The sequence below is a fragment of the Apostichopus japonicus genome, chromosome 15 (genome assembly GCF_037975245.1).
Source record: "Apostichopus japonicus isolate 1M-3 chromosome 15, ASM3797524v1, whole genome shotgun sequence".
NCBI classification, from domain to species: domain Eukaryota; kingdom Metazoa; phylum Echinodermata; class Holothuroidea; order Aspidochirotida; family Stichopodidae; genus Apostichopus; species Apostichopus japonicus.
In genome coordinates, this window is record NC_092575.1 from 10287348 (window position 1) to 10312691 (window position 25344).

Consider the following 25344-nt stretch of genomic DNA (forward strand, 5'->3'; position numbering starts at 1 on the left):
CATGTGCCCCCCCCCCTCTTCGTCCCCGACATCATGAGACAATGTAATTGTACTTAAGAGGGCATATCAACAAGAATGAAGAAGGAAGGGCAGTCACATCATCATTTCATAGGATGGCGTAAGGTTTGGATATGTTGTCAACCATTAAAAGAAGACCAGTGCAGGTTGTATTCCAACACCAAATTTGGTTTTTGAGAATTGCCCTTTTAAACATATGCCCCTCATAAAACTGGCTGGACTACTTAATAACAGACAGACCAATTAGGTCATTTCCTCTTTAATATGCAACACAAAAATACAAAAGCATACAAATTTTATGGTCTCAAATAACACAATGCATTACAAATTTTTTCATGGATGAATGGTGTTGGGGTTGAAAAGGTCGCTCTGTTGTTCATAGAAGAACAGTAATTTGTTGCATAATTACATTTTATGAACCAATGGAAGGATTGAACGACTTCATTAGTGGACGTCATTTGAAATTATGCTTTAGAGCAGGGTTTCCCTAACTTTATCCCCCCATGAACCCCCTGTGGATGTCAGAGTTGTCCTCGAACCCCCAAATTTTTGAGACTCGATCTGAGTCATTATAGTGTGATATACATAACAGTGCCTCGTAAAAGATCAAGTTCATAGTGTAATATTGTATTGAAATTAAACAAGAGATGAACAAATATTTAATTGGAAACTTCAAGATCAGATCACGAATTGTATCACGCATCGATCACCCATCTCACACGATGAGACGGATGCTCCTGTTTTTTATCACATGCACGGTACGGTACTACTATGGCAACATGCATATGGAACGCAAAAAGAGTTGGTCAATAGGTACGACTTTTGTACATTTACTAAATTATATATATCAGATTTTAGTTCAACAAAGAGTACTCTAGTTTTGACTTTCAGAAACGTCTCACGAACCCCCTGGGATGGACTCATGCACCGTCTGGGGTTCATGAACCCCACTTAGGGAACCCCTACTTTAGAGCTTTCCATAGATTTATTGTACTCTCGAGCTGAATATCTTGAAAGCTGATGTTGCTATAGAAACATTTCTAGCACTCAAATTATTATATTATTCTTAGACTAAGACATATGAAGAGCAAATTTCTGCCAAACTCCACCCCCTCAAACTCCACCTTGCAACCCTATTTTCACTTTTGTGGTCACTCCCTCCCCCTTGCAACCCTATTGTCACTTTTGTGGCCACCCCCTCAAACTCCACCTTGCAACACTAGTGTCACTTTTGTGGCCACCCACTCACCCTCACACTCCACCTTACAACCATATTGTCACTTTTGTGGCCACCCCCTCACCCTCCCCCCCTCAAACTCCCCCTTGCAACCCTATTGTCACTTTTGTGGCCACCCCCTCAACCCCCCCTCAAACTCCACCTTGCAACACTAGTGTCACTTTTGTGGCCACCCCCTCACACACCACCTTACAACCATATTGTCACTTTTGAGGCCACCCCCTCACCCTCCCCCCCTCAAACTCCACCTTGCAACACTAGTGTCACTTTTGTGGCCACTCCCTCCCCCTCACACTCCACCTTACAACCATATTGTCACTTTTGTGGCCACCCCCTCACCCCCCCCACAAATCCACCTTGCAACACTAGTGTCACTTGTGACCACCCCCTCCCCCTCACACTCCACCTTACAACCATATTGTCACTTTTGTGGCCACCCCCTCACCCCCCCTCAAACTCCACCTTGCAACCATATTGTCACTTTTGTGGCCACTCCCTCCCCCTCACTCCACCTTACAACCATATTGTCACTTTTGTGGCCACCCCCTCACCCCCCCCTCAAACTCCACCTTGCAACACTAGTGTCACTTTTGTGGCCACCCCCTCCCCCTCAAACTCCACCTTGTAACCCTATTGTCACTTTTGTGGCCACCCCCCTCAAACTCCACCTTGCAACCCTAATGTCACTTTTTTGGCCACCCCCTCACCCCATCCCCAGTGCCATTCACACTCTAGGCTATTCATCCTAGATTTAAGATATCAAAAACAAATCAACAATACCACACATTTGTTTCCAATTTTTCACACTTTATTAATATTCTCTTTCCTTTAGTAAATATCTGCAATAATTCATAACATTTAATATGAGGAAAGCAATAAAATGAGCAAATGTCAAACTAGTAGATTAGTCACAGGCAATTGCTCATAGACGGTTGATAAAATTTATGCATGAGAGAAGAACAAGAATGAGATATGCTGAAAAGACAAAAATTGTACATAAAAAGCAATCAATTTACTAGAGCCAATGTTTAGGATCACTACAAATGATTTATTTGAAAGAAAAGTCACACCAGTCTGCATGGCCATGAAAAGTCAAGGTTATTTCACCAAAACTGTTACATTCTTCTAAGTTAGCCCCAATTCTTATGTTGGTGCTCTTCAAAATAACAAATACTGCACCATATCTAAGTCAAATACATAATGAATGATTGGTCCATGTGGTTTTCATCTCAACTTTTCATAACAGGTACACAAGATGGCCACCCACATATTTCACTAATCACTCCCTCACTATACATCTTTCATGTATTGCTGTAGCTCTTGACCCTAAGATAAACCTTTCTGGCTCAAAAACAGTTTAAAAAAATGCACAATCAGATTAAGACACTGTGACCTGTATTTTATTCTCCTCTTAAGTCTTTTTCTCCTAAGTCTTATTCTAATCTTTTTCTAATTCTCCAAAGTCTTTATATTAGTGTTTTTTTTTTTAATTGAAGCAGTCAATAGTCCAGGTGTATTTCAAAAGACCAACAGACTACTTGGACAAATTAGTTGTCACCAAAAAAAGACCCTCAAACTAAATAAGGACATATGGACAAGTATTTTACATTACCAGTCTGTAAATATTCTGAAACTCACAACTGAAATTAGATGAGTTTCACACAATGATCTTTACCTTTAAAGTTTTAATGCTTACATTTGAAATTCAACTGAGCACAGCCACGAAATATGACGACAGAAAAAAAAAGGAAGGCCAAAGTAAACAATAATTATCTTTTCATTTCTACAATTAAATTACAAAACTTTATGGGCAATTGGCAAGATATCATTTATTTCTTCAACGCATCACTTTATTTACAAATTCTCTGCAAACAATTTGATGCCAAGAGGCATAGCAAAACTTGAAGATTTAATCTCACAAGAAAAAAAATTAAAATTGAAAATGCTACAATTGTGGTGAACAAATGTTCTAAAAGTCCTTGAAAGTAAATTATGCTATTTTGGTGAATGTGAAACCTGAGGCTTCATATTCAATGACTTAAAGATCATCAATCAAAATTGATGCTTTCATTTGAACTTTCACTTAAGACAGAGCATGAACTTTGTCAATTTTAGAGTGCGGCCATACTTAACATTTCTCTCTTACCCCCGCCCCAACACTCCCCCCCTTTCAAGATCATCCCTGTATCATACAATTTCTTTTTATAAAATTCATTTAAAATGTGATCATGTCAAAAACTTCCTCTAAACTGGAGAATATACAATCTATATACATCTGATACAGACAATACTGATGCTTTCAGCACACACTTGAAATTTCTTTTTAAGAAATACAAGGAAGTTTCCTCTCATCACAGCATTGCAATTTCATTTCTATTGTACCACTGGGTCCTTTAAGGAGATTTTTCTGTTCACTTTTCATGAACACAAAAGAAGCAAACGCCATATTTGAAGTGAAAAGCCGCATTTAATAAGAGCATCCACAAGAGGGCTCTGTCTGGAATTCAAGTCACCGATACAAACTACTACCGTTAATAGCATCTTCTTCAAGATGTATACGACAGTTACAATGATTAAATATACTAAACCTGTGAGAGGACTGTGCAACTCCTGTGACTTCAGACTTAACACTTATGCCACAAAGGTCAAACAAATGAAGCTGGCTGGATTTGTACCCATGGATACACAACATTCACAGATATACATGGTAACTCATAGATACACCACACAGAGGAGACCAACAAGTTGTGACCTCCCCCCCTTTCTCAGCTTATGCTTGAAAGTGAAACAATTCAGACCTCAATTCTGTATTTTGCATCCATCCTGAAAACATGCGACACATCTTGAGGGTATTCAGTCCAAGCCCATTCCTGAATTTCCTTCCTGAGCGAACAAACTAAGAGGAATAAATAAAGGGTGGATTTATCCCCATGGATAAATCACAACATTCACACAAGGTATCTAACTAAAGCAAAGGTAGTGCTTAAAATAAAGAAAAAGTTAAACTATAACTATTTGGTATAACGTTTTTGAAATGACTTGATTTTGTAATCTGAATAACAACAATTTAGAATGAAAAACAGAAAGAAAAGAAAAGAAGGTAAGGAGAAACAAAAATTATGATGAAAACACAAGGTAATGAATCATGGTAATTAATTAATTAATGGTAATTAATTAGGTTGCACAAACTTGAATACAGACGGACAAAAAATCTTCAAGCTGGTAGATTTGCCCCAATATTACATGAGGGCTTCATGAATATTAATTTACGTGCCTGCCCAAGGGTCCATGACTCATAAAAAAAATAATAATAAATAAATAAAATAAAAAACAATAAGTAAATTTAAAACAAACATGATTGGAGATTTTTCAAAAGAAAACAATAAATTTGATAATTTCAGAGCTTTGATGGACAGAGCAATTTTCCTATGAGATAATCAAAACTTAAAACATGCTGGTTTTGTCACCATTTGGGTTACAGTGAAGTTTACAATAAATATCCTCAGTCTCCAAACTGCATTGGCTTTTTTAAAAACCAGACCAGTCAACCTCTGTTAATTCAGCAGAGAAAGCAAAAATAACCCACATAGTTTAGTACTTGTATAATAACTCATATACATTAGTACTACTTCCACATGAAATAACCCACATAGTGTAGTACTTGTATAATAACTCATATACATTAGTACTACATCCACATGAAATAACCCACATAGTGTAGTACTTGTATAATAACTCATATACATTAGTACTACATCCACTTGAAATAACCCACATAGTGTAGTACTTGTATAATAACTCATAAACATTAGTACTACTTCCACATGAAATAACCCACATAGTGTAGTACTTGTATTATAACTCATATACATTAGTACTACATCCACTTGAAATAACCCACATAGTTTAGTACTTGTATAATAACTCATAAACATTAGTACTACATCCACTTGAAATAACCCACATAGTGTAGTACTTGTATTATAACTCATATACATTAGTACTACTTCCACATGAAATAACCCACATAGTGTAGTACTTATATTATAACTCATATACATTAGTACTACTTCCACTTGAAATAACCCACATAGTATTAGGACTTGTATTATAACTCATATACCTTAGTACTACATCCACTTGAAATAACCCACATAGTATTAGTACTTGTATTATAACTCATATACATTAGTACTACTTCCACATGAAATAACCCACATAGTGTAGTACTTGTATAATAACTCATATACATTAGTACTACATCCACTTGAAATAACCCACATAGTTTAGTACTTGTATTATAACTCATATACATTAGTACTACATCCACTTGAAATAACCCACATAGTGTAGTACTTGTATTATAACTCATATACATTAGTACTACTTCCACATGAAATAACCCACATAGTGTAGTACTTATATTATAACTCATATACATTAGTACTACTTCCACTTGAAATAACCCACATAGTATTAGGACTTGTATTATAACTCATATACCTTAGTACTACATCCACTTGAAATAACCCACATAGCATTAGGACTTGTATTATAACTCATATACCTTAGTACTACTTCCACTTGAAATAACCCACATAGTATTAGTACTTGTATTATAACTCATATACATTAGTACTACTTCCACATGAAATAACCCACATAGTGTAGCACTTATATTATAACTCATATTAGGGTTGGGCGATATTTGCTTTTTAATGTCACGATAAATAGTTCAAAAATTATCGCGATATTTCGATAATTACGATAATTTTTTCTTGTTGTTTTTAGTGTGTTCGCGAACACACTAAAAAACAACTGCCGATTTCCCTCCGGTGTTTTCGCGCAGCAAACACACCGAGCATAATGGCGTGGGGTTCAGGGCCCGCCTTAGAGCCCCGTTGAAGTCAAGGGGTGGAACCCCTTGTGGGGGTCCATGGGCGAAGGCCCCCGGAAAAGTTAAGTATTTTTGCGTGTCTGGCGATAAAAAATTCGCAATTGAGGATTCAAACTACTGACTAACTTTATGAATTTAAATTGTCACGAAACTGATGAAAGTTTTAAAATGACAAGTTAGAGTAGCTATATTATGTGATAAAATGAAAAGAGAATTAATCTGTCTTACAATCTTTATAGAGTTTAACTTACAAAACTGTCGATATTATGAAACAAACTACGTTCGTCAAAGCCCCGTTTCTAGACTGCCTAACAATCAGTTTACAACTGCAGTGTTTAACCGTACTTAAATATCACGGTAGGCTACAATGTGCTTCGAATTTTCTCAGGTACCTTGCGAAACAACCCCCCTGTCTAACACCTGCTTGTTAACATTTTTGGCACGGTTCCAAAAAACTTTTCATGGAGTAAACTTTTTTGGCTCCACTCTAGAATTAATTAGGTCAGTCAGTAAAGGATCCGTAAAGTTATGCGAAATATTATCTAAGACGTTCAAGGAAAGTACAGTAGGTAAATATCCCCGTAACATTAAGGTAAGTAAAACACACCTCAAGCCAACCGACTCCTCCGCATGAACAAAACAATCTATTCCCCATGATACACGAGGCACAGTCTATACCATACAGACATAGCACGATATCAAGGCCCCAATAGCTACAGTATGGCCATCTATATGAAAGTAAACCTTGTAATTCCATGTTTTAGGCCACCAGGCGTGATTAACTTAATGCTAAACATTGTTTCCATGTCCTTGTAGAAATCGTCAACTTCGCAAAATACAATTAGTTGTGTTTTTGTTACGTGAGATCCGTAACCGACGAAGTGGTTAGGCTATTTACTATACACTTAACTATGGTAGGATATTATTATTATTATTATTTTTTTGGGAAATTCTAGAAAATACTCTTTCCCCGCTTTACACCAGATGTGGTCTACTGGTTTATTCATAAATGGGTGTACTAGAGCCTTGTTTACATGACACTTGTTGCATTTAGCACGATATGCCAGTTTCGCGTGAATTTTTCGAAAGTATTTTGCTCGATCTTTCGTAAAATTAGAAAGGTGTACCAACTTACTTTTCGTACACAATTGGTAATTTCTCTACTGATTTTCAGAGTTTTGTTCTCTATACAGTCAATGTTGTAAAGAACGGGTTTTTACGAAGTTCAAAAGTCAGTAAATGAAGTTGATAAAATATTTCTTTTCAACTTTCTTAACCATGGAATGATAGAATAACATTTACACATAAAACGGAGAATTTTTTTTTCTACATCTATTTCAAATTTCTTTCACAAGAAATTATCGTCATTTGTTCAATCCTCAAAAAATATCGTCTTGAAAAAAAATTATCGCGATAATAATAATTTTCGATATATCGCCCAACCCTAACTCATATACATTAGTACTACTTCCACTTGAAATAACCCACATAGTGGTGTACGTACTTGTATAATAACTCATATACATTAGTACTACATCCACATGAAATAACCCACATAGTTTAGTACTTATATTATAACTCATATACATTAGTACTACTTCCACATGAAATAACCCACATAGTTTAGTCCTAGTATTATGACTCATATACATTAATACTACATCACAGCCAAATTTCCAAAATGCTACGTCCAAGTCTCAAAGTTCTCATACCTTTTTCAGGTTTCCCAGACATAAACCCCAAGAACTTCTAGAACGTTTCACAAATAATACTACAGAACCCAAAGTAGTGCACAAAAAGTACATCCACAGCACACACAATGAACAAACAAGCAAAAAAAAAAGAATGAAAAACTTGGAAAGCAAGGTGATCAAATTTCAGTGACTTCTGATAAAAATTAAAAGTAAATAATGATAAAAAGTAAAACTAAATTGCACGATAGCTACCATATTTCATAAAGCTGCTAAAATTATTGTGCCTTACCATCAGGCAGATTAAAAGAATGAATTTTCTCCTTTTCTTTTCAGCATATGAATATTAACTAATTGCATGTTCTGTCATTTTTGGTATTATAACGATGTGGATTATAAAAGAATATCCTTAGTTTTTTTTCCAGGAATACTAACTAATTTGCATGTCAATTTCTCTGAAAACATCTCCTGCATCATTTTGTCTTGCATTTCCACTACAATGAATCGTATAACCGTTTAGCTTAAATTACATTCAGGTAGATTATTAACAAAACTCTCACAACATTCTCTATTCAGTTTTCTTTCTCTTTGTAATATATGTACAGTCAAATATGTCTGAAAGAGCAAAAAAAGTGCTTACACTTTCCAATCACTTGTCATTGCAAGTAGCTTTTTTTTTTATGATCATGATGATAAAAAATTACAAGTAGTGGGATTTTACATATTTAATAATCATATCACTGACTTCCAATGTCAGTAAACCACAGATCTGTCTATATATTATGATATACACAGTTAGGTCATAACCTAATTCTAATAACTGAATGAAGTTAAACCTTGCCGTTGGCTCTTTCCAAATAAAAGTTGTACACAGATTTGTACTTGGATATTGAACATGACCATAGTCTTTTAGACTTGATCAAACATACTTCATGGCAGAGGTGATGCCATTTTGTTTTTCTCAAAGGCGGCTAAGATGTTACGTTGTTCCAAGAAAAATTTTGGTCGAAACTGACGGTGGGGCTTAGATGTAAGAATCATGCTATATTTTGCTGTGCTAAAGCCACCTTCCCCCCGCCGGCCCCACAGGTATAAATGGTTGCACCCCTGCTTCAGGGCACTGCTCGGTTACAACATACAGAAGGAAGAATGCAGAAAGAAAGGGTGGGAAAGATTGACTAATTTCAGGCTTGTTGTACCCTTACTATGATCTCTATGGGGGGGGGGGGGGCTACAGTAGTCTTCTACTGCAGGCTTAATGCATGATCAATCTATCTACCGAAGTCAAGTTGAAATGAAATCAAGACACACCATTCTATGAGAGGGTTAAGATGGGAGTAAGTCAACCGTTATCTTAATTGGCTTTTATAATACATGATAGATATGTTTGTGATGAACAGTTTTCTAAAAATAGTAACAAAACTATTTAATTTCTCTTTCCGAGAAAGGAAAGTTTGAAATGGGGTTACGAGGGAGGTGAACTCTGTAGTAGAGTTGTCCAAAAGTTAAAATCTGTTTTTCATGCTAAAAAACAAACAAAAACAAAGACAATATTCAGTGATGACCCTATTAATTACTGATACATTTTATAATATTTTAAGCAATCTTTCTCAAGCACCACATATTTCAATGGAAATAGGAGATATAATGAATAGAGTAACACATATCAAATCAAGCACTACTGGTTTCTATGGAGACACAGTCAAATCTGCTGAAAGTCGTCAGACTTCTACGTAAAGAAATTTCGAAAATGGTGATTTTGTGTTAGCTTTTTGGGTGAGAGTAGGTTGTTCATCACAAACATCTTTATCACTCATAGATGCCTAATGATGTCCTTGACGGAATAATTAACAAAGATGATGGACATGTCAAAAGTCCACGCTGGCCCAACTGTGACTGGAGTGGGACTCTAAATCATCCAGTGCTTCCGTTACTGTCGTGGCTATCACCCCTGCTGTTCCTCAAACCGTGGCCACTCTGGGTTCCCTTGAGTCCTACCAAAGTCTGCTCTAAGTACTGTTTCATGTTCTCCTCTCCCCGTAAGAATCTCTCCAATTTGTCGATGCAGGCATCCTGGTAATCGTGAATCCACCTGATGAGAGGAAAGAGGGAACATTGATAACAGATTCTTCAATATCAATCGCAGAGCTGAAAGACAAAATGGTTTTTACTAAAATGATGGTGGAAAGGAGAGGAGAGGAGAGGAGAGGAGAGGAGAGGAGAGGAGAGGAGAGGAGAGGAGAGGAGAGGAGAGGAGAGGAGAGGAGAGGAGAGGAGAGGAGAGGAGAGGAGAGGAGAGGAGAGGAGAGGAGAGGAGAGGAGAGGAGAGGAGAGGAGAGGAGAGGAGAGGAGAGGAGAGGAGAGGAGAGGAGAGGAGAGGAGAGGAGAGGAGAGGAGAGGAGAGGAGAGGAGAGGAGAGGAGAGGAGAGGAGAGGAGAGGAGAGGAGAGGAGAGGAGAGGAGAGGAGAGGAGAGGAGAGGAGAGGAGAGGAGAGGAGAGGAGAGGAGAGGAGAGGAGAGGAGAGGAGAGGAGAGGAGAGGAGAGGAGAGGAGAGGAGAGGAGAGGAGAGGAGAGGAGAGGAGAGGAGAGGAGAGGAGAGGAGAGGAGAGGAGAGGAGAGGAGAGGAGAGGAGAGGAGAGGAGAGGAGAGGAGAGGAGAGGAGAGGAGAGGAGAGGAGAGGAGAGGAGAGGAGAGGAGAGGAGAGGAGAGGAGAGGAGAGGAGAGGAGAGGAGAGGAGAGGAGAGGAGAGGAGAGGAGAGGAGAGGAGAGGAGAGGAGAGGAGAGGAGAGGAGAGGAGAGGAGAGGAGAGGAGAGCACCAAACTGTAACATCTCTGGTACCTAGTTAAGGGAATCACAAAGATATAGAAAGTTCAATTTAACATTAAACTTTGGAACAGCAACCAACATAACAACTGGTGGAGATGTCTCGATATCAATATCTACACTCTGGAGATACAAAGGTCCCTGTCTATTAAGAGGGTTGTGTCTACATACAGAACAGAAATTCAAACCAAAGAAGTTTGTTGCAAAAGGTAAGATGATAATAATAATAATAATTTATTCTTATATAGCTTAAAAATAATACAGCCTAAAAATATTGCATCCCAAAATTTCAGAAAATAAATATAATGATACAGTTTTGAGGAGAGTTCAGGGTAAGTGACTTAATGGTACGTTTAATCATGTTTGCACATATATATATCTTCTGAGAGGTTTCAACTGTCTTTGAGATTTTGATATTAATTACTTGATTCCATTAAAGTAACATATCGCCCTCATATCTTCTGGAAGCTCCTCTGGTTTCGGCCAGCGAAAGGTGTCCATGACTGGAATGATGTTACACTTACTCTCCAGGGCTGTCACTATTTCCTGCAAAACCAATCAAATGTAAATATTGTTGATAATATGAATATTGTTGATAATGGTATAGTGTGTTGACTGGTATGAGTAATAGAATACTGTGGATTGTCAAGTTTGCAAATACAACAAGCAATATTAATATACTTGTTTGGGCCAGATTACTTTTACTGCTGTGTAGCCATGGATCAAATAACATGTTTACCAAATATATTGATGTATGTACAGACCTTACTGCTGTGTGGATAGGGACCTACTTGTTCTGTGGATATGGACCCTACTACCATGTCGATATGGACCTTTAATGCTGCTGTGTTGATATGGACCTAACTGATGTGTGGATATGGCCCACACACCATGTTTACAAATATATTGGTGTATTGACAGACTACAATCACTGGCCCTTCATCATACACAACATACTCTAAATCTGTGTGGCCATCTTTGTACTTCATGTCCCTCTGACTCCTGTTTCTCATCACCTTGTTTACTACTCTCTACACCTAGTCTTTGTACTCTACAATCCATGGATATGTCTAGGACACCAGCCGACAGGCAGTAGCCATGGCAACATTACATTCTACTACCCTGTTCTCTCATCACCTTGTTTACTTACTCTATGTACCTAGTCTTAGTACCCTATGTTCCCTTACATCTTTTCAGAGCACTAGTTAACAGGCAGTAGCCATGGCAACATTACATCCTACTACCCTGTTTCTCTCATCCCCTTGTTTACTTACTCTATGTACCCAGTCTTTGTATTCTACATCCCCCTTACACCTGTCCAGAGCACTGGTTGACAACACCAAGACAAAGTTGTGAGCATTTCGGATACTGTTCAGCAGGTTATTGTCAAACTTTCCTGCTTCTAGTTTCTCGACGTCGATGAAGACTGTGAAGCTACGGAGCTGCAGGTGGACTTTGAGCAAGCTGAATGAAGCAGACAAAATACGAATGTCAGAACAAATTATGAATCTTGACAAAGTCAAGAATTATTCAATACTTTGAGAACATATTAAGAGGCATTCTAATGCGTACATGGTTTTGATATATAACATGAAACATAATTTACCTCTCCCCACTCTACTTATGCACTTTTCCAATAAACAAACAGTAGAACAATCTTTGACAGTATACTTCATGATGTCTCTTCAAAAATCCCCCCACCCCCCCCAAAAAAATGAAAAGAAAATACACTATCTGCTTGTTTCATAATTACTTCAAAATATACTGGAACTTGATCAGCACATTCCAAAGGGTCTGGAAAAGTTCATGCAGTTTCAATTACTATTTTCACATCTGTGAAGAAGCCAGGGTTACAAGCATACTTGATAGTCTTATTTCTAATTCTTTGAAGGAAACTTAATTAATTTGAGTATCTGAGGCTTCTGCTAACATGTGTGATAAATAAGCTTTATATATCATTTCATTTATTTTATTTCTGTCTAACTTTCAAACATTATATGAATAGGATAACAAGAAATAAAAGATGAATGTTTAAAAGGTAATGAAAGGTAAATAGAAATTACACTACACAATTTAATTAAAGAAAATGATTAATCGAGAAATAAATTATCAAAACAAACATTTTAGACAGTAAACAAGATGATAATAGTGGCCCTCAGACTCTAGTCTGGACAGCTCTGTGGAATAGGTGAAGTTTTTAAAAGAACAATTTTAAAACTTGGTATAATAGTCCCGGGACTAATTATCTAGCTTCTAACATGAATTGAAAGTTACCTACCTTATACAAACCATGTGTGAACTAACTAGCTAACTTCTAACCATCACATGCCTGAAACCAGCAAATACGTTTCTTGTAGCAAGTCCATGCAAGTTAAAGAAGCATTTTGTGTCCTTTTCTATGGTTTTTCTCAACCTCACCGATTCCATGATGCCATAACGACATAAATAACTAGCTTATAAATCTATTCAAATCTTACTTCAAATGGTGGCATAAAAGTCGAAGAATTTACAACTTTCAACTTGTTTTTCTCGAAGATATTTTCCGTTGGGATCCAAATAAACCTCGCCCATAATATGAATATTTAAAAGCTAAGAACGTCATTGGCTAATACATAAAACAACACCATGCTTGATTTGTGTAGATTGTCTATGGCAGTTGTACCAGGGAGCTGTTAGAGTCCAGCTCGCTGGTTGTACCAAGTTACCAACTCAACGTTTTGAATCTATTTTTAGCAACGGCTCATAACTAAACCTGTTTCTCTGATTGGTTGAATTCAAACTGGTGGGTTGGGGGAACTGTATGCGGTTAATATTAAATGTGTAAATTGTCGGACGACACTTTTCTCATTATCTGCAAATGACCTTAATTACTCGCCAATTAACGCTTTTGGCAGGGAAAAAACTTGGCTAATATCTTAGTTTGTTGTTTTGTGATTGATATATGTAAAAAACTTGATGGAATTGTCAAAAAAGTGGAAAACGGCGACAAAACGCAAAATGCTGCTTTAATACCCAGCCTATGTTGGTAAAGTCTACATAATATGACTTACCTAGCAAGTAATGAACCTGTAGCTCTCCTATAGCTGATAAAGACATCTAGGTTCTTCATGTTTGGGTTAGTATCGGTCTGGTCTGATGGAAGGATGGCTCTTTTTGGACGTGTCGGACTGTCAAATACTCTTGCATAATCTCTCAATCCAGCTGCCATATAATCAAGATGAAGGACAATTCAAATATTTGTAACCTCATTAATATTGCTGTCACTTCATTAATATTCATGTAACTTTATTAATATCCATGTCACTTTCATTAAATTTGCATTTTTAACAGAGAGTGTCAGGTCGTCCCTTCATGAGAGGATCATAACAAGATATTAGCAAAGACCATTACTGTGCTGCAATTTCTTATATTCAGTTAAGAGCTGCATATTAAATAATAGACCAAACAACACCCTCTTCCAACAAGCAAAACCACCTGTTGCTCAAAAAGGGATAAGGGGTAGAGAAGGGGCAAAGGGGAATGGAGTGGGGTAGGCTAGATGAAGGTGCCACCTTTTAATAAATCCCATTGAAACTCTGATACATTATACCAGTCACTATTTTAAGTCAACAAAAGGATTTCCAAAATGGCAGAGAAACTCTAGCCTAAGCTTATTTGTCCATGTTTGCAATATTACTTTCAGGTCTGAGGGGTGTCATATCTGAAGGCTTACATAGAGGTTTAATTGCTCGTAGTATTTTCATCCTGTGGACCCCGTTGGTTATGCCAGCATCATTGAACAGATGGTCCTCATTGATGAATGGAAGCAAATCTAAATCAATTCCACAATGCATCAGGTTATGGGTGTATTGTGGGTACTCTGGACCAAGATTCTTCAGCCATTCCTTTAGCTCCCAGTCTCCACTACAGGTATTGCTCTTCAGCAATGCCAGCTCTCGTAGAAACCTTACAAAGAAGAAAAAAGAAATAGGCTATCAGTACGTAAACCCTTATAAAGTATGTATGTATTAAAATAGGTATGCGTGTATGTGGGTGTGAATATGCATATATGCATGTATATATTTATGTAAACCCTCAAAGTATATATGTATGTAAACCAATGAAAGTATGCATGTTTGTAAACCCTCATTAAGAATGTATGTATGTAAACCCTTACAAAGTAAGTATGTATGTAAACCAAATAAAGTATGTATATTAAATCCTTATAAAGTATGTATGTATTTATGTAAACCCTCATTAAGTATGTTTGTAAACCCTCATTAAGTATGTATGTTTGTTAACCCTTATAAAAGTATGTATGTATGTAAACCCTTTCAAAGTATTAAAGTATGTATGTAAACCAAATAAAGTATGTATGTAAGCAAACCCTTACAAAGTATGTATGTACAGTATGCGCGTATGTATGTATGTAAACCCTCATTAAGTATGTATGTTTTGTAAACCCTTATAAAAGTATGTATGTAAACCCTTACAAAGTAATTATGTATGTAAACCAAATAAAGTATGTATGTATGTAAACCTTTACAAAGTATGTATGTATGTAAACCCTTATAAAAGGAACCCTTATAAAGAATGCATGTATGTAAACCGATATAAATTTTTTATATTTATGTATTTATTTATTTATATACTTATTTATGTAAACCCTTTAAGTGTGTATGTATATACAGTTACCTCTTATAAAGTATATATGTATGCAATGATTAAACTTCAAACAATTAAGTAGTTAAGTGTGCTATGATTGTGTGAAGACAGATGAGGAGAGATGTACATAACAGTTATAAATGAAACTGCAATTTACACTTATTTGCAACTAACAACGTGCAGACCTGGTAACAATAGTTGGTCATTCACACAGGAGTGGTTTCGCAAGCATGCTATGGCCTACCACTCAAAGTGCTGCTTGACATGTATACATAATGGCTACTTTATGACTTAGATCCTGGAAATATATTTAAGTTCATTATTAGTAGCCTACTGGATAGCATAGAAACTATAAGTATTAAATCATACTTTCAGTTTCAATGCATCCTCGGTTATTTCAGTATACAAAGATATACAGCAACGTCCAGTCATCGCTGCATACAGGGCTAATGGAAGCACACATTATGGGCTGGTTTGTCTTTAAAACCCTGGCATTCTGATCACTTTAGTCAGTCAAACAACTAATACTTTAGTCAGTCAAACAACTAACATTCAAGTTTAAAACACTCTCAATTTATCTAAATTGACTATTTAGGACACAAGGCATAATTTGATTTAAAGCAGCATTTTGCGTTTGGTCGCCGTTTTCTGTTTTTTTGACATGTCCATCAAGTTTTTTACATATATCAATCACAAACCAGCAAACTAAGATATTAGCCAAGTTTTTCCCTGCCATCATCGTTAATTGGCGAGTAGTTAAGGATATTTGCAGAGAATGAGAAAAGTATCCACGACAAAATTCCACATTTAAAATTAATCGCATACAGTACCCCAAACCCACTAGTTTGAATTCAACCAATCAGAGATGCAGGTTTAGTTATGAGCCGTTGCTAAAAATAGATTCAAGACTTTGCGTTGGCACAACCAGGGAGTTGTTATAGAACTCCCTGGTACAACTGCCATATAGACTGTACACAAATCAAGCTTGGCGTTGGATTACGTACTGGTCAATGACGTTCATAGTGTTTAAATATTCATATTATGGGCGAGGTTAATTGGGATCCCAACGGAAAATATCTTGGAGAAAAACAAAGTTGAAAGTTGCAAATTTTTCGACTTTTATGCCACCATTTGAAGTAAGATTTAAATAGATAAGCTAGTTATGTATGTCGTTATGGCATAGTGGAGTCAGTGAGGTTGAGAAATATCATAGAAAAGGACACAAACTGCTGCTTTAAGTTATAATCGTGTTATCAATTTTACAGCAGCTGGCTTGTGGTAACGCCTGATACCAACAATGACCAAACAAAAGAATTTGTTTATAATTAAACTAGACGTATAATATCAATGTTGCAAAGAAATAAAATTGAGAAGGGGAAACTACTTTGCTGTCTGTTACACTTTCACTTTTGGTTTTGTTTGTTAAGAACCTTTAAAGTATAGACATTGCATTTTAATCCAATTGCTTTTTAGAACTTAATTATCATTCAGCCATAGGGGCATTATTTAAATATTTATAATGTTTATTCGGTGAACAATATCTCCGGCTCAACATTTTTCAGATCAAATGAGTAAACTTTTAAAAAAAAGGAAAATACCGTAAATGCAATCATATACAGAGCTACTCTCACCTAAAGATTTACTTCAAATATATCTAAAACCAGAAAGCCAGTAGGCTTTGAGTAATGACTCGCCAGTTTCACATGATAACATTAAAGGGCAATTGCACAAACGAGTTTTGAGTTTGGAACGCAAACCTTCGCTAATCTCACTGAGGCGAAACTACACACTTAGTATGAAGATCACCCACTTGATGTCTGGAGAGCTTTTGACCTCTATTGAACTCAAATTACTCTTGACCTCCATCAAAATTAATGATCCTAGTACTCAGTGAGGCGGATCTACATATCACATACGAATTTCATCCAAGCTTTACTTGGCAACCTCAAATGACCTTTCACCTCTTTCAAAAACAACATGGTTCTTATACTCACTAAATTGACTCCACTTGCCATACATTTATGAAGCTCATCCAAGCTTAGCTTTCGAAGCTACCAGTATTGCAAAGTTTTCGGAATTTGACCTCTGGTGACCTCAAATAAACTTTCAACTCTATGACAAACAATTGCATTCCTGTAACTCACTAAACTTGGATCCACACACCAAGAATGGAATTAACCCAAGGAAGGTTTCTTTGAAGTTATCAAGTTTACAAGATTTTCAGACTGTGACCTCTGTTGACCTCAAATGACATTTGACTATTGCAAATAACATTAGGGTTCTACTTCTCACTAAGGTGGTTCCACATACTGACTAGATATTAGAGATTCAAATTCAGCATTGCTAGGAGCATTTTCAATGATTTTGAATGATTCAAGGACGGTAGAAGGCCAAACTGATCCAGTCACAGGCAGAGGACATGCTCTGAAATGATTATGAGTGATGCTTGACACTATTAGGGCAAGAGTGCAGTTGGGGTGAGGAGAAAGGTAACAGTAGTTGAATAATTAAAATACTACTATAATTGAAAGAGTGTTAAACTATAAAATGAACAAACACCCCAACCTTTTTTACTATGAGATGTCCAAATTTCCCTTCTTTTTATAAACTGTTTTCACATTTGACTTTTATTGACCACAAATAGCCTGCAGCTACACCAAACAAACACAAATCCTATCACAATTCCAAAGGTTGTGATTGTCATGGACCCTCCAAAAACGGAATGCTGGGCTGTTTAGGAGTGGCTTTTTTGGAGGGAACTCGACCAAAAATAGCACATGATAGAGGGCGTAGTGTTAAGAGGGTTTACCAGTTTACATTTGGCAGGGTAGAGCAAGAGTGCTTAGGTTGTGACGAAACAGGTTAGTGAGAAGCGAACTAAATATACTAGTTTAATTGGAAGAGTAATTCACTATTTAATGTCCAACTTCCCCTTCTTGGAAATACTGTGTCTACAAAGGTTTCACATTTTGATCAATTGTATGAATGATGGATGGGCTTCAAATTGAATCATTATCAATATTATAAACTTGATATCAAGTTTTTTTTTTTTTTCTCCTCCTACACAAATCTATTATGTAAGTGGCCTGAAATCTAAAAAGTCATGCATAAATGATGAAATAAACAAGACACCCCCTCCCCTCCCTTCCCCTTCCCCCTCCCTCCCTACCCCTCCATGCATGGCTGCCACCGATCCAAGGTCTCTTGCAAAGTGTATATTTATGAACAGATGGAACACAATTTATGACCAGTTATCAAAGTTTGTCTCTGGTTGGATATTTTAATTTACAGAGAGTATGAAACCAACATCAAGAAGAGGCAGTGTTTCATGCATCTTTTACCTTCTCCTCAGTAAAGAGCTCTCCATCTGGGCATCCTGGGTCAGTTCCTTCTCAGTGATCGTGATTAGCAAGTCGCCGTCGACTCGGTGCTTCTCAAAGGCCACACAGAACGACGCAAAACCGATATTCTTCAGCTATAAACCAAATAAGGCAGAAACAGATCGTATTAAATGTGGAAGCTATACTGGGGTCGGTGAAGCAAACTCCAGTAATTAGTAAATGATCCCAGTGCATGGGTATATGCATGGTTGATCAAACAATACAAAAGTACTTTTAAATCCATTAAGACACTTAAGGAGAGATATAAACACAGCCAGTATTAGTTCTTGATGGTATTAATGGTTAAATTAATTTGTTTTTACAGCAATTAGTTTCCTCTCTACGGTAAGACGTAAACATCAATTTTGAAAAATTGTAAACAAACAATAACGTCCTCTGATGCGAAGCAGGGTGATGAACGGTGGATTCACAAATCCATGACATTTTTCGGCTGGGTAATTGTTAAGAGAAGTCACCTAATATACATCCAGGGGCATGAAAATATCACAATTAAGTCTCTTGGAATCCCCAAAACTTACTGGTCTGGGTATTTACGGACGACCACACATAGAATGGAGGCAGGTATGCAAGGAGTGAAGTAACGGATAGTTTTGTATGCTACTGTAGGTAGGTCTGAGTGCATATGTTGATGGAGGAAACGAATAAATAAATGATGAATTTTAACTATACAATGCGTATTGTAAATACTGAAATAACAAGAGCCAAATGGGCACTATGGTTCCTTGCTTTTATAGTGTAATATTAAAGTGTTGCATGTCATCACCTAATATCATAATATATAATCTCATTACTATTCATAAGGTCAGCGCCAAAAATGACAGGGCTAACCTTTTCACTATAGTACATCTACATATCTACAAGTATGACAAATATCCATCACTCCTGTGTGGAGGTTATCGCGGACCCAAGCAAATGTCACAGGCGCACAAACACACGCTAATCTGACTGCAGTGTATATATAGGTTCCTTTACTTCCTGTAAGGACCATAGATGAAACAAGAAGCAGATATACTGGTACTTGATTAGTATGAATATCAACTACTGGGAACCATAATTTATATTTCATAGAGCAGAGACTGACAAGGCAGGATTCTTGATCATATCAGAGCATGGTTTATTATTATTATTACTATAAATAGCAGTAGTAGTACAATGCTTACACAAAATATGAGCTCCAATTGAGCATATTTCTAGAAATGATAATTTTGCTGGTAGTTTCAAATGTTTTCTGCACACAGGAAACTCTGTTGGCATGCTTCAACCAGAGGGAAACTCCTCCCAGCAATTACCTGCATTTAAATACATAATACATATGCAGCACGAGATTAGTTTGCAAGCTAATAACCCTGTTTGAAGTTAATACTGGAGATGGAGAGCAGTATAATCAATCTATCTTGATGACCCTGAATGACCTTTGACCTCCACCAAAACAATACAGTTCTTGTACTCATTATAGGGAAGTCACATACAAAATATGAGAGCCAAAGAAGTTTCCTATCTGGAGATATCGTGTTTCCAAGTACTTAAAACGACCTTAAAATGAACTCTGACCTACACCAAACTGAGTAAAAGCTGTACACTACCTAAGGCAATCATCCTTCCATGCATACATATTAAGGTCCTTTGACATTCAGGTTCTGAAGAGCTGAGATTTTCACATTTTGCCCTCTGCTGACCCAAATGACCTTTGACCTCCACCCAAAACAATAGGGTTCTTGTACAATTAAGGGGGCCGAGCCACATGCAGAGAACTGCAGATGTACCTATCGTGAGATATCGTGTTTACAAGCTAAGGCATCGCATACACACATACATGCACACGCACACGCACACACACCAACGCAAACTTGACTACATAGGTGAATTGCCTGCCTATGGCAAGTAACCAACAATGTCCAAAATATCAGCCAAGCAGAACTTTTTTCTTTATATCTACAACTCCATGGCTTCTTGAAGGGCTAACATTAGTGAGAAAACTTCTGACGGATGAGAAAGTGGGGGCGCAGTGCTAAAATCTTCCAATCATTAACTTGAGGTAGATAGGAAAGTGCATATGTAGGGACAGAGACAGGTAACATATTATATCATACAGTATAATATATGACTAAATACTCAAGAAATATCGCTGCTCTTCTATTCAATGTGACCTAAAACAATGCAGTCTCTGGAATTCAGTTGAAATTATGCATTTATACTGGGAGCCTATCCATCCATACAATACAACTTGAACAGTCATTTCTTTATGATACCTCTACTATCCTTAGTGAATAGCATGTGCATATATTGAAACCTCAGAACCAAAACATCGTCCAACTAATGACCTTTGTAGCTTTACTTGGAATTGACATTGTTATACAATATACACCACACACATAAAGCATATTCATTTAACCCATCTTTCATCTCACATAATCACCTCACCAGTTTCTTTCTATAGAGATTCCATAGTTGCATAGAAATATCATTAGAGTACATGCAAGACTAACACATCATCAGATTAAAAATCGTGGTTGCCATGGGGATATGTGCACGTCTTTTACAGTGCAGTCAGCAGACTATATTTTGATCATGCTAAAACCAGATCAGTCAATACACTAATGCAACACGACAAACAACATACTGTATGCACTTATACACTCCTACAGTTCAATGTAGAATAAGGGCATACAATTGGCAAAATCTGTAGCTTTACTTTCAAAATAGAAAAAGAAATTCAACTTTTGTTTGCAAATCATAATGCACATAATAATTATGTGTAGCTTCAAAATAATATAAACAAAAATGATTATCAAAAGAAAATATATTTACCAGTTTGCAGCCCTATAGCTATATATATGTACATGGCTTAAGTTTGGGGAAGTTAGGGCAAATTGACATGGAATTATGTATTCTTTATAGATTTTGCTGGATGGCTGAGAACCGATTCAGAATTTTGTAAAACCAGAAAACCACTGTTTAAGGTACACAAATCTGCTAGATATACAAATTTAAATTTGCACAGCAAGTTGAAGGTTGTACTTTGCAGTGTTGTACTGCATATAAATAATCCCTGGTTGATATCAAAATACTTTCTACTGAAGGTCAAGTCCAAACAATTATGCTCGATCTACTACAAGAGCAGAACGAGTAGGAAATGACATGAAAAACCTCTCACTATCACTAAATTGAAAATGATAAATTATTTGCAATTCACAAAATCTAAAGTTTAGTTTGTATAATCTACGACAACGTCCACACTGGTTGCAGCCTTGCGCTTGACTGGACTGATATAAGATTTCCTATTGTAGGTCAGTGTAATTATAATATTATCCTCTACAGTACAAGAAGATTATAATAGGCTGGTAATGAAGGATTCAGTATGTAGAAACAAAATATTTACCATTCACATTTAAACTTCATGTATTGCAACTTCTCTGATTTATACAGCAGATCTCTGGTGACATTACCATATTTAATTAAAAGAGAAGCTGTCCTGCTTCATTCCCCAAGGGAATTAAATATTGTAAGTACACTGTCCAAACAATCTGTCTTAAGGACATTGTAAATACACTTGAGAATAACTAACAACCACTATTAATTATGCATGCAGTTATAAAAAAAAGGTGTACAATATATCAACCTATCCATGATTGAAATGGATTTTGGATTGCAAAATTTCAGAGTTTGCTATGGATGGAATCATTATGTGGAATGCAAGCTATTCCTATCAAAAGATGCATAGGATTGGGTAAAGTTAGACAGATATCTCGTTGAGCCAAGGGATACTGTAAAAAACTAATACGTATTAATTTGTACAGGGAGTAACAGATACTTAACAGATTACTTGAGTATTTCAATATGTTCTAGACCTTAAGAAATATTGCTAACTGTTCAGTTTGTATTTCTTTACAACTATAAATTATTGAGAAATAGCCCTTTAAACATACATGCTCAACAATTGAAATGGCTAGGCTACTTACCCTAAGACATGCATATACCATTAGTTCAGTTCTTCAAAAGCAACAAACAAATCTCAATAGGAAACTACAGACTTATTACGTGGATCTGAAGGAGTTGGAAAAAATTTGATGCTCGCTAGTTCGAAGTTATATTTTTTACAACTTTTTTTTATGTGTAAAGGAAAATCGAAATGTGGGTTTTCGGAGGCTTGCGTAGATCAGTGGGTTTGGGTGTCTTAAATGAGTGTCAAACCCGCAAAATGGGGGTCACTTTGGAGCTCTGTATGGCACTGAAAGTAAATCCAAGGGTACTTTGTAGTTCATAATAAAGTTTAAAGATTATGTATTGAATAATAATTCAAACTTGTCAAACAATGGATTTAATTTAACAATTTTTCTGGGGCCAACACATCAATGTCATCATCAATTTAGCTTTAAAAGGAGCTTTCCAGCAATGTAGATGAACATCTTAAGCCCAGAACTTGAATAGCCATAGAAACATTATTAGCACTAAAAATGTTCATTCACCTTGGAGTGACATATAATGACTAAAACTGCCCGACGAGAAAGTCGATATCCTTAAACTTGTGAATCAAGAATTTCATGAAGAATAGGAGGCAATTTCAAGAGCATGCATGCTGAAACCTTTTGACTGCATTACATCGTTCACTTGAAGAAGGACTCAAATATTCCCTAGCATCTGCCATTTTTGACAATGATTTCTGTACATGCACAGGAGTACAGCACCATGTAATGTGTGTTTTTGCACTAATAGTCCTATTCATGGAACCACTACCTAAATGTCATTACTTAAATACAGCCTACAACTGGTCATTTCCTATTTGTAAAAATCTCCCCGGCACCTTAATTAATTTATTGTTACAGGAGCAGAAAATCCAATTGGAGGGTTTTAAGCTGAGCTCAGATTGACAAAGAAGCTCTGTTAATTAAACGATGGCTCAATTCGTTTGTCCATCATCTATCGATAGCTTTGAAATCTCATTTTGGGCTGTAACTGCTCGTATGGTAGCATTAAAGCTGTATGAGTGTGATGATGTATTACAGTACTTAACAATCACCTTTCAACTGTAAACAGGAATGATATTTCACCTTCTGTTGACAGTATGCACAGTAGTAACACTTGAACCCTACCATGTGACAAAATGTCTGGGATGATGGGTGAATATCTAGTGTAGCACAGTCCATCCATATTAGACTGTTTGGCCTGAAAATTTGCATAACGGAAAGTCTCTCACAACTCACCATGTTGACACTAGCTAGAGTAAACACTGTAACTATCATTCCACTATTTACGTTAGTAATTGACAATTCTGTAAGATGTGGTTGTATATATGCAGTATCCTGTATCACAGTGGTTGTTTCTTGAGCATTAATGGCAAGAATTGCCCGTGCAAAGTATATTTAGTGTTACAGAATTGCAAACAATTCTTTATATCAGAAAGATAATAAACAAAAATCCAAAGAAACAATTTGTGGTGATACTGTATTAAGTAGCTTGTTTCTTGTGCCGTGCCATAAAGCTTCAGGACACCCTGTGAGAGATTTAAGCCTACCTGTATGGCTGTTCTTAAAATGTACCCAACGACTTAGCCTTATACACCATGGCATAGATATTCCATGGCACAGTATTCAAAGTACAGTAGTTTAAAAGGTTGCCAAAAAGTTGGAAAAAAAAAGTTGAATAATCTTGAACGGTATCTTTCTACTGCATAAAATGTAACACCATGTTGCAACTAACCACCCTTTATTGTATAACAGTTTCTCAAAGTGGAACCAGATACCCTCATCTCCATAGACACCTTCCTCATGCAGGTAAGAAATAATATTCGCAGCTGCACGGTTGCCATAGTGATGAAGGTGAATATTGCGGATCACTAAGCAAACATTTCTTACAATGGCAGTCATGTTACACTATAGTCGGCCGAAATCATTGATTCATTGTATAATGCTGTATGTACTCTAGCTGCAACGCTGGACTATGACCATAAGATCTGCCTCCTTCTGTCCGGTTTACATCTAAACACCATGCAGTCTCACTCAACCTTTGATGTAAAACATCCGGCTTACCGTACATGCTGTAACGCTCACAATGTAATAAACCAATGTCAGATACCAAATAAAGTCTTCAGGGCGGAAGAAAGCAACCCACCTAACTAAAACTTTATCTGTCTATAAAACTTCCCCTTGAACTTCATATACTGTACCTTGTGTTATACTATACAAAGCTTACACATATATCACTACACTTGTGGGGAGACAGGTAAGCGAGAAACGAAGTAAATATATAAATCGTTACACACCATTCGAGACTGCTTCAATGTCTTCCATACTGTCAACAAACTTGGACTGCCAAATACAACTATCAAGTATAATTCATATTGGAGCATTTTTATCAATGTGAAAATAGTCACCAAATTCGAAAAGCCAACTCAACAATTAGTGCATGCACCAGAGACCAAATTCAAGCTGACAGGTACAATGCGTTATTGGCCTGAGGCTAAAATCTATCTTGTCATGATCAGATTGCAGTATTAGCACACTACAGTATCACACTGGGCAAATTTATGGACATTTCTTGATTACATCTTCGACAGCGAAGGATGGGGGGTGAGGGGGGGGGCTTGACAAGAAACTTGCCAGCGAGGGATATAGGATTCATGACACTTGTTTCAT

General features: G+C 36.7%; 1 protein-coding gene across 2 annotated transcripts in view; it reads right to left on the minus strand.

Annotated features, from left to right (window-relative positions):
- Nucleotides 1-2041: 2041 nt before the first annotated feature.
- Nucleotides 2042-25344, minus strand: part of LOC139981180 (NAD(+) hydrolase SARM1-like) — a 45218-nt gene continuing 21915 nt past the window's right edge. For both annotated transcript variants that reach the window (XM_071993381.1, XM_071993380.1), the window contains exons 4-9: nt 18653-18786; nt 14380-14612; nt 13718-13868; nt 11942-12131; nt 11092-11213; nt 2042-9935 (exon numbers count right to left, since the gene is read on the minus strand). In XM_071993381.1, coding sequence (XP_071849482.1) covers nt 9758-9935; nt 11092-11213; nt 11942-12131; nt 13718-13868; nt 14380-14612; nt 18653-18786 — 1008 coding nt within the window. In that variant the 3' untranslated portion in view covers nt 2042-9757. The remainder of the gene's footprint in view (nt 9936-11091; nt 11214-11941; nt 12132-13717; nt 13869-14379; nt 14613-18652; nt 18787-25344) is intronic.